Here is a 21,431-nt window from a genome sequence, read left to right as displayed (position 1 = left end):
CAGTAATAAACAGCAGGAGCAGCAGATTCTCCCCATCTCATTCTTCACCTTGGCAAGAACATACAACGATTGAGTATTTCCAGGGAAAAGATAGTGCGGCCCTATCTAGCTCCTCAGATATGAAACTGAAAGCATTACATATGTTTCAACAGCCTGGTTCTTCTTTACTTAAAGATGAGATAGAGGCCTGCGGTAGTCAGATAAATGAGTGATGGTCATGCCATATCTTCTACCCCGAGAGAAAATGTTCTTTTGTGAGATCTGCAGCAGTAACTTTCCACTGGAATGACATTCCATTATCGTTTCGAGAAAGTTTTTACATTCTGACCACTGAAGTGATTGTGAACGTTTCATGGAGTGGACATACAAAACAGATTAGAACTAAATGGTAGGTGAAGACTGTCCTTTTCTCTGTGTGAGGTTCCTTTTCTTTCCCAAATGACTTCAATTGAGCAAATTTATTTCTGCCCAGAAGCTTTTTACAATTTAGCCAGTGGGCTGAAAGAGAGGCGGTGCTTCTTATCTCTGTTCTGTTAATTAGAACCAGCGGGAGGAGCTCGGCTGCCTTTCTTATAAAACCTTTCTTTCTCATTGTCATTTATGGGCTATGCCTATAATTGAAAGTGTAGAAGAGGTAGACTAGAAAAGAGAGGATGTGGGGAATGAGATCAGGACATGGACCACTCTAATGTGTCCTGAGTAAATAAAGTACAAAAGGCTGTGCATTATTGTTAGGCATGATGAACATGGTTGAATATATTGCCTCAGCAATAATAAGGGTAAGTGCATGAAAAACCTGTCTGGAAAACATTCATTACTTTTGTTGTGCAGAAATATAAAATAAACAACACATAAATATCAGGACTTTAACATCGCCAGAATCACTGCTTGCAAGGGAGCCGTAATGGAGCTTTGCTGGGCTTTCTTTGTTTCTAATTACATTATATTACACAGCTATAAATCAAGACAGATATTGTGTCTGCTGTTTGTAAATGGCTGTTAAATGTGAAATAATCAGTAAATAAAGGACAAAACGCAGACAAATGTTAGGCATGATGCATTAGTGGTAAAATATTTTCTTTAATACAATTTCAGCAACAGCATTATGATAAAAAAATACCAATGTTAAAATGATGTGTGTAATGTTTGTCTAAATTAAAACACTTTAACTAACCCTAACCTTAACGCGACATCTCTACTTCTGGTTCAACCAATGGTGCAAGTTTGGTGAAAATGGTGGAAGTGCGTGAAAAAAAAAAACAGTTATGCAGAAATATAATATAAAGACATAAACATCAAGATTTGCATGGCAGAATTAAATATCAACGCTTGCAAGGAAGCAAAAGAAAAATAAAATTTTAGGTTTGAGGCTTTGATTCCATGCAAATTAAATGCTCCATCAGTCACTTTGCACTAAGCACGTATTCTTGATTTTGCCAAGTAATATTGATCATTAGTCTAACTTTATGCTACTTGTGCCCAGTGATGGGAATAACGGCGTTACTAACGGCGTTACTTTTTTCAGTAACGAGTTATCAAACAAATTACTTTTTTAATGTACGATGCTCTGTGCATGTGTGTGTGTGTGTGTGTGTGTGTGTGTGTGTGTGTGTCAGAGCATGCGAGCTGAGCGCAAGCTCAAGCCAGAATACCCTTTGTGACATGCTGGATTGAAAATATGTGAAATTAGTTTTTCTAGTCGAGTAGTAGTTGTTCATTTAAGCCATTAGTTGACTAATCACATTTATATTAATTTAATTTCTTAAATACTGGAGAGAATAAACTAATAATGAACGTTTATGTAATATAGGCTATGCACTCAAGTGCACGCATAACGCTTGCCATAAAGAACCGGCAAAAGTTACGATTATGAATATGACAAAAAACAGCAAGGAGACATTGTAATTGTTTATTAATAAAGTAATGTTTTCTGAATCAGTGTTGGCTTTAAAGATGTTGACATTGCTGACTCTCATCATCTCCACATACTGGACACGCCTAGAGAGAGAATGTACATTTCATTCGGATTAGGCTACATAATCAGAGTAGCCTATTTCTTTTCGTTTTTAGATATTTCAAGCTTTCCATAGATATATTTCTCATGTCTGTGAGGCAAGCAGCCTATATGCTGAGTTTTGGTTCATTTGGCCTATAAGTCGCGCTCCAGTTCATGCGCAAGTCATGATTATATTGTCTGCTATATTTGCTTCTTATTTATTAAATCCAGGCAATTGGTTGATTAAACATTGATTAAAATTAAGATACAATTTTTACAAAACAAAAAGTGGTCAAAATCATATATTGCGCATCTTATGATGAATCTACTCATACTGTTCACTTTTCATAATCAAGTAAATTAATTTAAAACATAACATAGTAACATAACAACTATTTAAACATATATATGAAACTAGCAAACTTTACTTTCTTTAATGGCTACCAACACGTATTGTACAGTACAGAGAAATTTCATAAGCAAGAGCGGATCATGAGTCACGAGTAGGATCAAGAATTATTTATTCTTAGACTTATATTTAATAATGAATAATTTTTTTAAAGTAATGAAATAGTTACTTTCCCTGGTAATTAGTTACTTTTATAAGGATGTAACTCCGTTACTATTTGTGAGAAGTAACTAGTAACTATAACTAATTACTTTTTTAAAGTAACGTGTCCAACACTGCTTGTGCCACATTAATATAGAAATCAACAGTTGTGAAGTCATATCCATGCACATATTGGCTGTTTTACAACAGCTCGGAATGTGGCTCATGCAATTAGATTTTAAAAGTGGAGCTGTTTAGTGGTGCTTAGTATTAAACTTCAGTATGTAACTTATCCCATGGTCTGTGCTATAAAAAATTATACCTAATATTGTGCAGATAGGTGTGCTATTACTTCTCTAATTGATCAGACAAATGGATTTCACACAGCATATGATAAAACAGCTGAAAACTCCATATCTATAGACCAGTAAGAAACCACCCAGAACACCCGAGAAACTAGCAACACCATAGCAACTACTCAGAACCTCCTGGTAACCACATGTGACTTGCATTGTGTAAGCACCACTCATACACTTTTCATTAAATTTCATTAAAAACCTCATACACCTTAATTTAAGAAAATGCAAACATTTAGTTCTGCATTTTCTACAAAAATGTGTTAGTTCTTTGATTGTTTGAAGAATGCATCAACAACCATTCAGTGTGCATGCAGAATAAAATGTCTTTACTTCTTACTTACAAAGTCTTCTAAAGCCGTAGTGCTCCAGATCATTAACATCACACTGCAGAAATATCATCATAACCCAGTTCTGAAGTACAGTTGAATTACTACAGACATACACTGTGAGAAAACCCTACTGTATATTAAAAAACCGAGTTGAATTCGTTGAATTTTACAGCACAATGTTCTTTTTAGACCATTTATGGCCCCTCCATTGAGAGAAGAACACAGTAGGGCAGCCGGGCGTACCTTATCATCTGCTCTTTTGTCAGAGCACTTTTTTTTCCCATTTCTTTCATTCTGAATATTCTTATTCACCCTGAGGATTAGAAATGGAGAGAGCTTTTATAAGTTGACTGGCAGATGGATGAAACTTGAGTGGGTTTTCTCAAAATGCTAGATAAAAGTCACATTATCTGCCCTAGCAGGTTCAAGGATTGAAATGTAGAAACTTTACTGGAAGTCTATTTCCTTTGGAAGCCTGTTTTCCTCTCAGGGTAAAAAAAAAAGAAAAGTAATTGTGATAAAATGTAAAATAATTTTAATTAAACATCCCATTGTGAAAAATTTGCAATTGAGAAATAAGTCCTAGTTACTTTAAATAAATGTGCAATTGTAAAAAAAATAAAATGTATTCCTAGTTTTGTCATGAAACTCTAGATGGCGCAAACTGTGGTGTGGCGTTAACTGCTTGGCACAAGCTGAATGGTTCATGTCACATCTGCAGCCAATGAACTTGCTGCTCACATCATTTTAATGATATCACTATAGCAGCGTGCTGTTCCTCTGAAACCCTCCTCCCTCAGCTCCACCTGTATAGATCTGCTATGGGTAATTTTATTATATATGGTATATATATGGTACAGGGTGTCCCAAAGCATAGTATGTTGAAAAGAGTATGCCAAAAGTCCCCGGATGGTCTACTATTTCCGGTAGATTTTCAAAGTGTGGATCCGTGCACACTATAGAGGCTAATATTGCCCACAACCCATTGCACGTTGTACGAGGATTCGGTTCAGAACTACAAACACGAGTAAAAAGTGTTAAAAACTACAAAACATGGCGAATATGCACGATCGACGCTGAGAGGTTGTTTGATTGACTAATAATCAGTTCAAAGTGATAGATAATATTTATTTTAATGTTATATGCATTATTTTTCATCTTAAAAAAAACACGAATGTGGACTTTTATAAAGATCTGATTGGCCATTAACTTTTAAATGCATCATTATGCATTAATAAGAGGAGAGTTCTCCACATGAAAGACCCGCGACTGCAGATCAACATGCTGCATTTCACTCCGATACGGTAGGAAATTAGCTAAATGAAATGTGGAGGATGTAAGATGATTGACAGGCCAGTTTACGGTGACAGGATGCGACAAGGGACAAAGACGCAATTGTATGGCGTGATAGTCCCAAAGCTTGTCTCCTCTTTTGCTACACACTCAAACGTAAGTACTTTTTGTTCACAGAAAGAGTACATACTTTTAGGGCGTAGTATAAGTAGGCGAATTGGGACGCAGCAAATGACTAAAAAGTGATTGGCTGCGACAAAGCAGATAGAAGTTAGAAGATTAACCTCGGTGGACTTAAACTTGAAAAATTGTTTATATTGACATCTTTCCGCGTTTGAAACAACATTGATTCTCATGTTTATTTGATGCTATAAATGGACTCGTAGTAAGAGATGATCGGTTTACGAGCCTCTTGAGCTGAGGCGCTACAGCAATCTGTCACGACCATGATCACGACACATTAAAGAGCAACAAAACGGTTTTTATTTTTTGAATTTCTTTTAAAAACTACACAGTTTTAAAGCTGGGACTTTGTTTAATATCATAAGTAACCTGCTCTGTCTTGTCTGTCGACGTGTTGTCAGTGTCCTCTTTACTCCGTGATGCATTTATCACTGTGTGTGGCGTGACAGCACCGTCAGCACCACGGCTTGTCGGACAAAGCAACAGTAACTAAGGGGGGCGGGTCTTTGCGAAAGGTCAGTTAGGTTAGGTATACATCCGCGCAGGACCGTGCTAAAATATCAAGGTGAAAGTCATCATAGCTTGCGTAGTATATACCCAGCTCCCAACCCAACCTTGAGAATAGATTAATGGCGATATGTTTTTTATCGCCCGATAAGAGTCTCACGTTTACGCCGATAATGGCCCAGCACTAATTATAATGTAAGCCTAATAAAAAATTGATCTCACAAGGGGATTGTTTAGGGCTCCTTTGCACGAAAAATCTTAACCTCCTGGGCTGGGTTTCCCGATAACGTTGTCTCTTAGCGCGCTACGAAGACTCTAAAGGTAGACCTTAACTGAAGATGTACCGTTTCTAGGCGTGTTCCCCGAACTATCCCTTAGGAGGTTGCTTAAGGTATATCTTCTTAAGTGCCACGTTACCAGGTGCTGTCCATGGTGGCGGTGCTGAATTGGTTGATATCGATGGCTCGAGAATCGATAATTCACTCTATACAGTCGCTGCTTCACTGCGTTATGTGAGAAATCAGTGTTCTTTATAAAAATAAGCACTTCAGAAGTAGAAATTGCATTTATCAGGACTCATGGTATGTTATAAAAGTAATCTAAATTGCAAACTAAATCTATATTGTAATTTATATATTCTGGGGGCGCGGAGCTCCCATCAGCGTGAGTTTAAGGCGACCTTTATTTAGAATAAAGTTTTAATTCCTTGGAGACGCGTCATGCAGCTGACAGACATGTAGGTATCTCGTTTATATCGTTTTTTTTTTTTTTTAAATATTCACAAACTTGTTAACTATATCATGATTTTACGATTGTAAAATATGTGGAAGTGAATGTGTTTTGTCACGCGATGAGTTTGCACGGCAGTTAGTGCTGTCGGATAGCCTATACGAAATCTTCCCCGAAATACATAAAAGTATGTGGCCGGTGAACTGGGAGAAGAATGGAGTAAACTTTATTGTTTCATAAACAATGTGTATCTGATATGAATAAAACATATCAAATATGAAAAAAGGGTTATTGTTGCAGCTTCCGTAGACATCAGTGTAATTTGAATTTAACAAACTATAAATGTCTTTTTTTATGCAGTAGCCTACTTAATTCAAATGTGTATTTAAATGTCTGAAACCTAAAATAAAGCGCGATGAGGTTAAAAACACCGAATAGTTGTGATAAAGTTACATGACAAGCGCAGAGCGCGCGTCTGTCTCTGGATCAGCGCTTTAGCACATTTGAATTTAGCAGTGAATTTTTTTGCATTTTATTCTTTGCCATAATCCTAATCGAACACTGGGTGTATTACAGCTTCAGATTTATATTCGTATTGACTATAAACAGTGATAAGGTATAGCTAAGAGTGGTCCAGACCAACCTTACGAAAGTATGACTTACAGAAGGTATACTTAACTAAGAACGTTTCGGGAAACACGTATTAACGTTAAGGTACAGCTTAAGGTATAATTTAAGAACGACGTAGAGTTAAGAAGGTTTTGGGAAACCCAGCCCAGGTATATAAAATCTGGGAAATTCATAAGCAATAAACATATAATTTTGATGGTTTAACACTGTCTGTTGCTAATAATTGATTGTACATAAACACATTATGGTTGTCCCAAACCATCATTGTAACTGCTCATATTATATTATTATAAAGAATTGAACTGCACGAGGACAGAAATGATTTTTTAATAGAATTTCTTGGTAAAGACTGGTACAGTTAATACAGCAATGTGAAAAAATCTCAAGTAATGTGTTTTCAAACATATTATTTAATAAATCACTAAGTTACATCAAGGGTCAAATAAAATAGAAATGGCACATTAAAGTTAAATGTTACAGTTGCATAATAAAACCATTTTTTGTGTGTGTGTGTGTGTTTACGTTCATTGTACAGGTCTGATATAAAGTATGTTTTTGCTCAGATGGCCAAAATGTGCACTCAACAGAGAAAAGTTTTGCTCAGCGAGAAATAAAATTAGAGGGAACATTGCATAAGAGGCATATTGTTTTGAACTGCTTTTACAATGGTACAATCGTTACAATTAATATATATATATATATATATATATATATATATATATATATATATATATATATATATATATATATATATATATATATATAATTTTTTATTTTATTTATTTTTTTATTTATTTTTTTATGAATTGTATTAAATCCAGACAAAAAGTCACAATAATCAAATCAGGCAGAAAATGGCTTCCATATTTTTCAGAGCAAAAAATAACACCAATAAAGCAACCAAAAGAACAACAAAAGATGTAACTACTCTAATCTTGATAATGAATATGCAGCTATTTTTCTCCTTAATTTTGTCACCCTTTCACAGTATGTATTCATGCTCAAGTAATTTAGTGAGTGTAATCTTTCAACCCCAGCAGTAATTTGTTTACATGATGTGACAAAACCATTCAAACCATCCAAACACAATGACAGAACATCATCAGTGTTTACACACCACAACAACCCTGTGCTTTGACAAAGACAAACGAGCGGCCGTAATGGAGCTTTGGTGGGCTTTCTCGTTTTCTAATTACACTATATTACTTGCCTATAAATCAAGATGGACATTGTGGCTGCTGTTTTTCACATGGTTTTCAAACTTGACAATCAGGTTTGGGATTATAAATGTTTTTTTTGTTTTGTTTTTTGTAAGACGAGTCTGTTTGACAAGTAAAATGGGTACATCTTCACGTTTACATTTATTCATTTGGCAGATGCATTTATCCAAATCAGCTTATAAGTGAGCAATGGTACATCATAAGCATTTGGTCATGTAAGGAAGCAGTCTAGTTAAGAGACATAAAAATATGCACAGTGCCTGAAATTACAATGTAAATGATTCCTACAGTATGACTGCATTTACACTGGCACAAAAAAAATCAGATTTTTTGCTCACATCTGACACGTGTAAACACAAAAATCCGCACGAGATCAGATTTTTTCCACATCTGATCAGCTGGACATGCAACCTACGTCTAAAAACGCATATCCGACTCCCCTTGGAATTCCAAGCCACCACAAGGCGAGGGCGGCATGTTTGCTCACTAAAAGTTAGCTTTCATGTTGTATTATGAAGCAGACGTGCCTGTATGCACTCGCACTAAAAATCTGCAGCTTTATTATTGAGGTGGGAACTTTATGTCTATCTATATTTTCCTTGAAAGAAATCTCAGCAGCTGAATTTCAACCTCTGTCTGGTTAATTTAAAAGAGACCGCCATGTTTTTTTGTTTTTTTTTAATAAACCAAAAGCTTCACTGGGTAGGCTACTCTCTCTCTCATGTGTGTGCGCTCTCTCTCTCGTTATTATGATTATATTCAAAATAAATGTAACTATACCTGCTACTTTATTTCACTTCAGAATTCTAGATCTAATGACTAGATAAAAAAACAAACGCAAATTACATTTATTTTCCAGCCCATATTTATTGTCAGATTTTGCCGTGACACTGACAGCTGTTAACTTATCCATTCTGGCAGGTAATCATGGCCATGAAATATATAAATAATTTTAATAGCATTAAAAAAGGCCTAAAAAAGGGTCTACCATGTGCATGTAAAGCTATCAATGACAATCATTTTGGGCAGGAATTAAAGTAGACGGATATGGTCAATCATAGTTTTTGTTGTTTTTGGACCAAAATGTATTTTCGATGCTTCAAAAACTTCTAACTAACCCACTGATGTCACATGGACTACTTTGATGATGTTTTTATTACCTTTCTGGACATGGACAGTATACCGTACATACATTTTCAATGAAGGGACAGAAAGCTTTCGGACTAAATCTAAAATATCTTAAACTGTGTTCCAAAGATGAATGGAGGTCTTACGGGTTTGGAACGACATGAGTCGTTAATGACATAATTTTCATTTTTGGGTGAACTAACCCTTTAAAACACCAGAGAAGAAACATACATGTGTCTCAGCAGAAACAACCTAAGCTGCAAGAGACTCAAACAACACCATCCATTTGCTTTTAGTCTAGCCTCATTGCTTTTGGAGAAAAAAAAAAAAAAAACAGATTAAAAAGTTAAAGAAATATTCACTGTGCAATTTGTGTCTCTTAACAAGATGTTTACATGAGAAATCACTTGTTAAACCATTTCCCTATGGGCAAAAAGATAATGACTTCCTTCTTTCTGATGTACACAATTGGAGGTATCCACCTGTTTCCATGGGGCACTACTGTAAAAAAGAAAGTGGGTACAACATTTCAGTTTAGTACATTTATTAGTTAATAATATCACAATACAATAAACAGTTTTCGTGCCCTCAATTGCTGTCTGTTCTTTACCTGTCACTGATGCTAGCACCTAAGCCTTATGATGTTATATTTTACTTCTAACGTGTCATACGTGCCAGAGCCAGTCGCGTTTCCACAGTCATATATGCGATGCTAAAGGCTACTTATGTTAACCATTGTGATAATAAATACACACGTTTATTTAAAATATCAGAGACTGCTTGAGGAATGTAGACAATTCTTATATGATTATAATCATGTATTTATTTGGTTTAATGTTTAATCTGTCTCTTCCCTGTGTCTGTTGATTCCTGACAAATGCATATCTTTCACAGATTCACACACTCCGGTTAACTCGTATAACTCATTATTACTCCTGTTGTCTTCTCATGAGCTCCCTCTGTTGCTCTGGCTGAAAGGATCAGGATAGTTAGATGGAGAGATCGTGCAAACGTCCTCGGATTGCAATCATCGCATAATTTAGAGGAAAATCAATAGAAATGCTCAGAAAAGTGACGTAAACATAGGGTATGTTATCAATATATTTCTAAATGTGTAAACCTTTGGATTTAAAAGCCTTAGTGGAGTTGTTTTGTGCATTCTTGTGATCGTAAATTAATGGAAGCAGGCGCAACTGAATAGGTATGTGTTCTCCTTTTTATATCAATATAAATATCAGTTAGATTCGGCATGATTGATGTGCACTCCTGACATAAATTAATAAATTACTACTACTGTAACATTTTTTATTGTAAAACATTGTTCAAATATCGATGCTGGAATCTTAAATCTTTAAGCAAACAAAGGTTTGCAAGTTTGGATCGTTAAATCTTGAATGACTGTCAACTGTTCAATGAATGAGTGTCACGTCCAGCTTATTTACTTCGAACCGGAAGACGCTCCCACATTTGACGCAAGGCCCCATGGGGCGTAGGAAACTTGTGGATATTAATAAATATCCTGACACCGCCTTCCATATTCAATTTACGAAGGAAGTGTAAAACTCTCAAGGTCATTGCACACTGAGTCCGAAATTCGCATGCGAAACTTTCGCACGTTAAAAAATAAATTCGACCTCACGTTATGTCAATCGCGTTTGCACACTGCCTCCGAAACTTTCATCCGTCAAAAAAATATTCGGATCAGGTTCGATTTTCTGCGTTTTTCGCATCCGTGGCACGCATTTTGAGAGACCGTACGCGAACGCAAAAATCCAGAATGCCATCTGACAAGTTGATCCACGTTGCCTACAGCACAGAACAGCAGCACTGAATGACAAACAACGTGAGGAATACAAAGAGACCGAATATAAAGACAGATTGTGCCAGTAGTAAAGCATCAAACAGAGCCACTGACATCCTGAAGTAAACTTTGAATCACTCGGGATAATCCCGCAGCTCCTTGATGAGGTGGAACTCTCCTTTCTCTCTATGCAGTCTCGGGATTGGATAGACCCAATATTTCCTCTTTCTTTTTCTCTTTTTAAGAAGAGAGGAGACAACTAATCGTGCTCACTGCTTGAAGACTTCATTTTGTATTGTTTTGCGATTTGTTTTGCGATTTTTTCACAACGCATTCATTAATACGCATCGGACTCAGTGTGCAAGGTCTCTGTGCGTGACGAATTTTTAGGATTGCGAATACGAAAAAACGCATGCGAAAATTTCGGACTCAGTGTGCAAAGGCCTTCACAGTTCAAAACGTTTATGCTACATCCTACGCTTTCCGTATTCAACATACAGAAAAAGAGCAACTGACGTTAGTTCCGTTTTTTTTTTTTTTTACACTTTCTTTTTAAGTTGAATATGGAAGGTGGTCTGCCGGAAGCTAGATATTTTACTTTATAACATGTTAAATATGGATATTTTTTTACACAAACGAATCACACTTTCTTGGGCTTCATACTCGTTGGTTCTGTTCACTGCCATTAGAAAAAGCTTAGATGCATCCGAATATTTATTAATATACCTCCAATTGTGTTCATCAGAAAGAAGAAAGTCATATACACCTAGGAAGGCTTAAGGTTGAGTAAAGCTTGGGGTCATTTTCATTTTAAAGTGAACTAATCCTTTAAGTTGCGTTTTGGTTGATCGGATCACAAGTGGACAACACTAAATACAGGTTTAAATGGGGTCTGAAATGTTTTGAGCTTGTTCACTTCCAGATGTAGTCAAGAACGCATTTGACCAGATTGCTTTCGTAGTGGAAACGCTCATGTGGTTGAATGTGTCTGAACAGCCACAAAAGACTGCCTACTCTCCACCTATTGACCTAATGCGTAAACATTATCTGAAATGCACTAGCCAGAAGGAATTTAAACCTTGTTGGCTGAAAACCAAGTTTGGTTTGAAGAGGAAAAACGTACCAAGCACAATGTTCTCTCACCACTCCTGATTTCTAACACACACTCACAGCATTCAGCCGGTTTTGAGGCTATCAGAGAAGAAATGGAAGCTGATGATCTCAGTATGTTTTTCCTTCGTCTCTGGTCACGTTCATATGTAAATTGTGTGAGCTTATTTTGTCCATTAGATCGAAATATCTGAAAAAGCCCATACATTTACCCACCCATAGACCCTCCCCTCAAAGAAATCAGGACATGGTTGAAAGTGGACAAAAGAGACGGACAGGTGATCATGGTGTGAACTACAGTGAGTATAATTTTTGCCATGTTTTTGCCTTGAAGAAATATCAAAAAAGAAAGCTGACATTTGGCTGACATTTGTCTAACAAGTTTTTTTTTTTTTTTTACACAAATATTTAGTAAATGTAGTAAAAATTATGTCTCATCCACTGACCAGTTCGTAAGACTTGAGACATAAATAGACGTTCATATGACATAAAGAAAATATGTTAACATCAGCATCATGGCATTATTGAATCTGATTAAGAAAATAGGTTGATTCAAGCATTTACATGTTTAATTTGTCCCTGTTGATTGGATTGAGGTGTTTACATGAAGGCTTTTCAGTTCAACAGAGCTATTATTCTGATTATAAACAAATTATTTGGGAAACATGTTCAAAATATGTAGACTGCATACACAATTACCACTTTCAAGGCCCAGAAAGGTAGTAAAGTCATCATCAACAATTTCTTCTCTTCCATGTCAGTCTCCTATACTGTTGACGTTGTAAACACACTACAGCGCTTCCTGGTTCTACATCAGAATGCCGGCTCATTTTATTAAGGAGATTATTTAAATGAATCACACAAAATGAATTACTAATGTTTGCGCTAGTTAATTTACTGGTATTTGCGCCATTATTTAGCTCCCCAAAAAAGCATGTCTTAACCCATTTCGGACATGGCTGCAATCGCTAGGAGGACACACCGCAGAGAACAGAGAGCATGTGGTAGAAGGGAGAAAATATTTTCCAGTCATATTAATTTCTTTGGAATGCCAGAAGAAGATGTTATCCGTATAATACATGTAACAAGTTGCGCATGTGTCAACCCACACCTGATGAGCATCAGCTCTGCTTATTTGCGACCCAACGCTAATTTGCACTGCTGTTGGTAGATTGCGCTGGTCATTATGTAAATGATTTGACTGTGTCTGTGTTCGCATCAGCAGATCACATGCAAAACTTGCCACTCCCATCGGCGCCTTTGTGGAAATGCGCTTCTGGCTAATTTGCCCCGTTCATTAAATCTGGCCCAAAAAGTATTCTCTCGCTTGATAACATTAAGGTTGAACCACATGGACTATTTTAACAATTACTTTAGTACCTTTCTGGGCCTTGAATGTGGTTATTGTGTTGCAGTCTATCGGAGGCCAGAAGGCTCATAGATTTCATCGAAAATTTCTTAATTTGTGTTCTGAAAATGAACGAAGGTCTTGAGGTCGACATAAGGGTGAGAACTAAATGACAGAATTTTCATTTTTGGGTGAACTAACCCTTTAAGTTTCAAATTTCTGTGGTCTATTCATGCTATTTATGTTATTGTGGTGTTGAGCATCAGATCGTAAAGATACATCCCTGGTTACTGGATTCACTGTATATGTCCCTCACAATCTCTGTTTAAACTCTTGTTAATATTTGCTGAATATGTGATTCGATTTGCATAAATATTCATGCCGGTCAGATCCATATACTCAACCTTGACCTGCTCATTCTCCCGTCTCTTTGCTTCCCTCACTAACACAGACATGCATTGATCTAACCAGCCATGTACGACTGGATGTTACGCTGTTCTGTGTTTTAAAAAAACATTGGAAACACTTTACAATATGGTTCATTTGTTAAACATTAGTTAATGGATTAACTAACATGAACTAACAATGAGCAATACATTTGTTACTGTATTTACCAATCTTCGTTAGTGTTAGTTAATGAGAATACAGTTGTTCATTGTTTGTTCATGTTAGTTCACAGTGCATTAACTAATGTTTACAAGCTTTTAATAATGTATTAGTAAATGTTGAAATTAACATTAACAAAGATTAATAAATGCTGTATAAGTGCAGTTCATTATTAGTTCATGTTAACTAATGTAGTTAAGTAATGTTAACTAATGAACCGTATTGTAAAGTGCTACCAAAACATCCATGGAGGTCAGTGAACTTTAAGATGTAACTCCGCATCTAACACTGTCAAAATTACAGTATTTTCCACAATTTCCTGTGTTGCAGAGGCACCAAATTACATGAATCAGATGAAAATTTTACATTTCAGTTTGTTTTGTCGGCCTGGGGAGTTTGGCCATAATGAAAAATCAGAGAAAGATGAAAACAGACCAAGCAATTTTCTTTCAAGCTTGTTACTTTGCTTGAGAGCAGCAGTTCATAAGATGACTGACTGGCTCCAGCTCCTTCATCCAGAGGTTTGGAGGACACCAAGAGATCGACGCCGGACAGATGACAGAGATTTATTTGCGTCCTCCGAGTGAGTTAAGACCATCGTGGCTTTGCAATCAGAGGTTTGATTTGTCCTTCGACAGAGTGTGAACCACCCGCACACTTGCATTACAACAGCAGCACCGCATGAGGATGTGTGGAGATACACACACACATTCACAACACACCCACACATAAACATACTGACAAGCGCAAACATGCATGATCAAATTTAGCCCGCAGCTTATCTGAACACTGGTCTATATTAAACCACAGATCATCACAATCGTACCAGTGTTAGTCCACAGACACAGTAAATGTCTTTCACTTAATGTCAACCTGAAATCAAAATTGACACTGTTAACTTTCTTACTACATATTCCGGGTCTTATTGTGCACAATTTATCTGTGCATTTTTTCCAATGAAATCTTTTTCTTTTTTTTTCATAATCTTTCATCAAAGTGCAATAACTTGCAAAACTTTTGTTTTGTAGGATATGGATAACCAATAGCTTGTTTGCAGTCACGTGATTCTGATTCAGATGGAGGTTAGTAAGTGAAAAGCAGAACGGATGAGATGGAGGAAAGTCCTTAATGTACTGGTTTAGACACAATTACAATAGATTATAAACAGAAAATCCCAACATATATTGGAAGTGATCCTTACGTTATAAAGAGGAGTGATTTTTCTGCTGAATTGACCCTTTGCAGGGAGTTTGATTGACAAGCGATCTAACCAATCATAACGCCGAATCCGCCATTTTGTCCGACAAAGCAGTCAGGAGTTAGAAGATTAACCACGGTGGACTTGAAATTAAAAAATGGTGTGTATTTACATCTTTCTGTGTTTAAAACAACATTCCTTGTCATGTTCATTCATGTTTATTTGATGCTATAAATGAACTAGTAAGAAGAGATGATCGGTTCATGAGTCGCTTGAGCTGAGGCACTACAGCAATCTGTCACGACACATTAAAGAGCCACAAAACAGTTTTTATTGTTCGAATATCTTTAAAAAAATACACAATTTTAAAGCTGGGACTTAATAAGTAACCTGCTCTATCTTGTCTGTCGATGTGTTGTCAGTGTCCTCTTTGCTCCGCGATGTATTTTTCACTGCGTGTGGCGTGACAGCGCCATGGCTTGTCAGACAAAGCAACAGTAACTAAGGGGGGGCGGGTCTTTGTGAAGGGTCAATTGGAATATATTTCGGTAAACAACTTCTCCAGTGCCCGGCTGTGTTTTTTCCCTTAAGTATGAGACTCAAGGCATGATTTCCCCTTAACTATGGGAATGACTTAAGGGTGCAGCTTATAAAGTCTTTGATATAATGCCTTAAACAATTCTCTAAGGCAAACCGCTAAGTGTTTCATGACAGTGATCCAGGTTTTGCCATTATAAAATTCTATTGTTGCCATGGACATGTTATTTGTAAATACAGATAGGACGTTACATATGTAATTTGATCAATGTTTATATGAATATTTGGTTAAATTAAAATGGTTTTCATATAAAGGGGCTGATCACGTCTCGTTAGAAGACTTGGACTGAACCTAATCGCTCCGTGTAACACTTAAGGTGAAGTTTTCCAAAAACATAGGATATACCAAGGAAAATTACACCTAAGAATGGGCAAGGACATCCTTCTACTCTAGAAACAAATGAAAGCATACAAAGCTATGGAGCCATACTACTTGTATTAAGTTCTGACAAAGCGGTCACTGCACACACAAGCATTATCCGACTCGGCTCCTCCTGACCGCAAATGCAGGATTACAAGCCACTTTTTCCTGCATTTTTCAGTAAGTTTCTTGCATTTTCCACCCCTGATGAACAACAACTTTTGGTATACCATAAAAGCTCCTTGTGGTTTCTCAGTGTGGTTTTAGAGCAACCATAAATGACGCAAAACATAGGGATTTAAAATCACTTCCTGCCCTCCATCTGCATTTTGCACCACCCCATGACGTCATGTGCAAACAACCTACAGCCAAACAGCTATATGATATTCTGGTTTGTAAATGACTCAGGTCCCTTGTTCAGTGAAAGTCTAAGAGATACACCCATCTGTCGGGTGAAAATCTTAAAGGGGACCTATTATGCCCCTTTTCACAAGATGTATTATAAGTCTCTGGTGTCCCCAGAATGTTTCTGTGAAGTTTCAGCTCAAAATACCCCACAGATCATTTATTATAGCTTGTCAAATTTGCTCTTATTTGAGTATGAGCAAAAACACACCGTTTTTGTGTGTCCCTTTAAATGAAAATTATTTGCTGCTCCCAGCCCACTTTCCAGAAGAGGGCGGAGCTTTAACAGATTGCACTTCGGTTGCTCAACAACAACAAAGCTGGAGAATTTTGGGGTTTGTGATGTCACCAACCCGGGAAGAAGCTCGTTATAGTCCCTACCAGCCATCTGATGTAGTCCTAAAAAGCAATTTCTGTAAAAGAAAATATCTCCCTCTGCTTTGAACTTCAAGCGTCGTAACTTTGCAGATGTTGTTTATGCTCAAACAGCAACATTACACAATAACGAATATTACAAAAAGTGAAATCATAATCAAGAACCCCTTTAAGTCTGATCATGATTCAAGTAACAGTACTCCTCTTCTCAACAATTACACACCAAATTTTAATACTTATGGATTGTTCAAATCCCCAACTCTATGTATGAGCAATAGTAATAGTGATGCTTATCTGTGTGAACATTATTAATCATGTGTTACTGTCCCTGTATGACAATAGGGGGGGTCTGCTATTGTCAACTAGTAACACTTGTACTGTAAGCCCCTCTGGCACGTTGAAGGTCCGCATCCTTCCACTGAGCCTCCAGAGCTGTGATTAGCATCCTGACAGAGATAAGGAGTCAACGCTGATGCTCCTGCGGGGCAGACACACATCACGCTAAGCCTGAACGACAGCCATGCTACAGTCGGCACTGCCGGTGACCGTTCCACCGCCTCAACCTCAACACACACACACACTCTGTCCCTCATTCTCTCTCACTTATTACTTCTCGCCTTCTTTCTTCAGGCTCTCCGTCACTTCTGCCTCTGCAATCACATACGCAAATTATAAACTGACAGGGGGGGGTCCAGAATGTAAAAAGAGAGACAGAGAGAAAGAGAGAGAGAGAGACAGAGAAAGGCACCCTTTCTCCATTGCCTTAATAAATAAATATGAAAAATAAAATGAGAGAAATACTTTGAAAAAATCTCAAACCTCAGCTATTAAAAAAATGTAAAAAAAAAATTGTGGAGTTACACTGTTAAACAGTTTTTCAGCAATTCTGTGTTCAAGATTTATTGGGTGGGGCTAAAACAGTGGCTCAATGACGCACTGGAGCCACCGAGCAAGGCCCCGCCTCTAACACTATAATAACTACAGCGTATTAGCATCAGTAGCTTGCCCGCTCAATCGTGAGTTACTGTCATTACCGTTAGTCACTACAGCCTACATTTTGCTAGATAGCTATGCCTTTGTCACGCAAATGCATATTACCTGGTTGCGATAATATACAAAACAGTCTCCTTATTTAAATTTCCTAAAAACGATGATATGAAGAAGAGGTGGATTAATTTTGTGAAGAGCCATCTTGATGGAGAGCTGACAATCACACCCGCTTCTGCAGTGATATTTTTACACCAGATAGTTTTACAAACTTTCATCAGAGACAACTGGGATTCACTGAAAATCTGCTGTTATTGGAGAATGGGCCGACTATCTCCCCTCCCGGCCTTCAGCCACCAATGAGTGTAAGTTGTCTTGTATGCTTCTGTCATAATTAGTAGGTAGTCCATATTAACTCTATTAAATTTTGCAACCCTCTAATGTGATTCTTTTTGTTTATATGCGTCAGTATGTTTTGCTCATTAGACAAGTTGAGAGTGACAGCATCTTTCTTGTGAGTGGGAGTGGTTTCAGCACTGACAGCGGACACGCCCCCAGCATTTGAGAGCAGAGAATACTGCTCATTTTTTCAAGATATAGTTAGTGTTTTTTTTTTTTACTCATTTAAATTTTGTCTGGGTGGTTAATAACACATTTTTCTTTGGTGTGACAAACTCTGAACACATATTTTAATACACTTTACACACACTTTAAATATTGGGAATGTGTCTCCTGGAGTGTCTTTATATTAAGCTGGAAAAGGATTAAGTATTTAACGTTGAAATAATTACACACAACACCTTTAAACAACTATCAAAGTATTTGGCACCTTCACAGAGTGGACATCTTATCTTCATCAAGTATCTTCTAAAACTTAACCAGACACACAGTGAAAGACGAATTACAGACACACTCACTCACTCACTCACTCACTCACTCACTCACTCACTCACTCACTCACTCACTCACTCACTCACTCACTCACTCATTTTCTCTCCTTTGCTCACTCATTCACTCACTTTCTCTCCCTTGCTCACTCACTCACACACACACACAGACACACACAGCCTCATTATCTGCGACATGCAGTGGTAGGATTAGCTCTTGAAGTTCCATTACCTCGCTTAAGTCTACCAAAGTGAGATTTTTCTTCCTCCTAGACGGTCCTTTTCCTTATCAGCATGTTTTCATACTTCTCTACCTGTCCACGCAGTTATGCCTTATCTCAGCTTAAATGTGCACACGCACAAAACCTGCTAAAACATGCTTAAATGTTTCAAACAGTTTCGAGGACCGTACAAATTAAATAAAAAACTGTTTAAAAGAAACACCATTAATCAGCTACCAATGAATCACAAATCAATCAAACTAGCAGTTTGGCCGGACCACAATCACAGCAGCTCAGTCAGAGACTGCACTGCATTCTGATTGACACCTTGTAAAAGTGAACTCAGTTACTGCAGTGAGAAAGCATCAGCCTGCAGTGGATTAGCGCTTGTCCGTACAACTTAAGAATGACAAACCTGAGGCAGCCAATAAGAATTAACTAATCAGCAACCATTTAATTCAACTCTGATTTACATTGGCTAATGAGGAAGCTTTGATCTGCTTGGCTTTTTTATGATTGGACACAAGTGGTGCGTGGGATTGCCTAGTGTGTACTATCCTCTCTATTCAGTACGTCAGGCCCGAGGCTTTTGCTGTCCCAGTTATGACACACATTTACATGAACTGCAATTTATTGCAATTTATATTGAAGAGGAGTGAGCAGGAGAAAGAGTGTGTGTGTGGGTAGTTAGGTGTTTGAAAGAGAGAGAGAAAAAAAGCATGTGATTGTGAGACACGCTAAAGGAACGACATTGGATTGCAGATTGCGGATTGCAGATGAATACTGAAAGAGAAGGAAAAACTGGGAAGGAAAAGAAAGAGAGATCAGAGTTCCCCAACCTGGTGGTCATCAAGTATACTTGATTTTAGAGGAGCTCATTAGCCGGTATCAAGTAATCTTAAATTTTCTAGTTGCACTAAAAAAAAAAAAACTTTCATCAACTCAAAAGAATAAATGTCAGGGTCAGAACCTGTCAAAAAGAAATAGCTTTAAAATAAAATCTTGGATAATGATCAAAATAAAGCCATGCAAAAGACTGGAATCATTCCTTCTTAAGGACCCGACCATGTCTGCGTTTCTTCAATAAAGATTAAAGATAATTTGATACATTAATAATAAACAAACTGTGCATGGATGCCAAGTACTTCAAATTTATCTTGAAGTATGCTTAGATTTAATTTGCAAGCAGTGAGCAAAAAGAAATTTACCCAAGTCACACCTGTTCTACAAAGGTATGATTTAAAAAAAAATAGAATAAATAAAATGCATTCTTGCATGCACACGTGAAATTAAGTGCATGTTTCTTTTTTTGGTGGTTGGGGGCTGAGGTTGAGTTGTGAAACATGTCCCTCTATCTCTTGGGAAAAAGGCTGGGAATACTCGGATACATGAAAAGGAAATTAGAGTGCAGCGCAGACAGCTGCTCTGTCACTTACTGAAGAAAATGTACTCCGTATAGCTGCTCCAGATCTTGTCGTCTCTGTACTGGTTAACGAACGCAGCCGTTCCGGTTGAGTTGCAGGCCACCATCTGGAACCCAGCCTCGCTCAACCTGTCGAATGCTTGCTCCAGGTAGGTGAACTTCAGGTAGAAGCGTGAGGTGTATTTCTCTGGTGGACGGTCAGGATCCCGACTTTCATTTAGAGTGTCCCCGAACACCTCCTTCGCCAGAGCGATCCGCCCGCAGACCATGATCCGTGCCACGCGCCGAAACTTAGCATCGGCTTGGTTATCCCTCACCATCGTGTAGGATCCCCGATAACCAATCGTAATGAACCCTGACCTCTTGTCCAGGGCAGAAGAGGAAGTTGCGTAGTTGGTGGCACTGTTTCCAGTTCGAGTCACCAACTCGCTACTCTGTGAACTTTCTTCTATGTCACTCTGGCAGCCTTCGTCGTTGAGCGAGCCTTGCTTGGCTACACGCGGGCCTAGTAGTCTCAGAAGTTCCCCTAACTGGAAGTGCTCGGCCTCGCGCTGAAGACGCTCCCGCTCTGGGAAGTGTTCGGGTAGCACGAGCTGGCGGTCCCGTAGGAAGTCCAGCACATAACGGAACAAGAAGCCATCGCGGTCGATGAAGAAGCGTCCTCGGCTGTCGCGGGGCAACTCGTGCGGGTTGCATCTTGTGAACATGGTGTGAAGGGTGGTGTCAGGTACGCTGACCAGAGTGGAGCGCTTGGTGACATACACCTGTCCGCCCACATTGAGTTCCACGACCTCTGGGTACGGACTTGACACCTCGCTGATAGGGAGTATAGTTTCCTTCATGGCCATGATCCAAACACACCAAAGCGACAAGGTAAACACAAGATGGATGAAGAGAGGAGACTCTGGAAAGATCTCAAAAAGAAGCAGGGAACGAATCCATAGAGGTCCAGGAGAGATGGATGTCAGTCAAGGCTTCAGTGCCAAACAGCTGTTAAAAGTTTGAAGGAGGACTACATCGCTACTGGAGAATGAGAGAGGGATAGAGAGAAGAAGAGGGAGATTAAGAAAAAGGGAAGAGGAGAAGAGAAGGGGATGGAGTGCTATCAAGTTTCCTCAGCTGCTGTCCCTCCGTTGATGAAGAGAGCAGTGGAGTATGAGATGGAGACACTGGGGGAGAGAGAGAGAG

At 38.1% G+C, this 21,431-nt stretch overlaps 1 protein-coding gene across 1 annotated transcript in view; it reads right to left on the bottom strand.

Annotated features, from left to right (window-relative positions):
- kctd8 (potassium channel tetramerization domain containing 8) overlaps positions 1 to 21,091 on the bottom strand; it is a 43,312-nt gene extending 22,221 nt beyond the window's left edge. Inside the window, exon 1 of the mRNA XM_067383153.1 lies at positions 20,257 to 21,091. Coding sequence (XP_067239254.1) covers positions 20,257 to 21,091 — 835 coding nt within the window. The remainder of the gene's footprint in view (positions 1 to 20,256) is intronic.
- Between the last annotated feature and the right edge of the window lie 340 nt (positions 21,092 to 21,431).

Source organism: Chanodichthys erythropterus, chromosome 1 (genome assembly GCF_024489055.1).
Source record: "Chanodichthys erythropterus isolate Z2021 chromosome 1, ASM2448905v1, whole genome shotgun sequence".
In the NCBI taxonomy this organism is placed as follows: domain Eukaryota; kingdom Metazoa; phylum Chordata; class Actinopteri; order Cypriniformes; family Xenocyprididae; genus Chanodichthys; species Chanodichthys erythropterus.
This window is presented reverse-complemented; position numbering and strand designations above follow the sequence as displayed.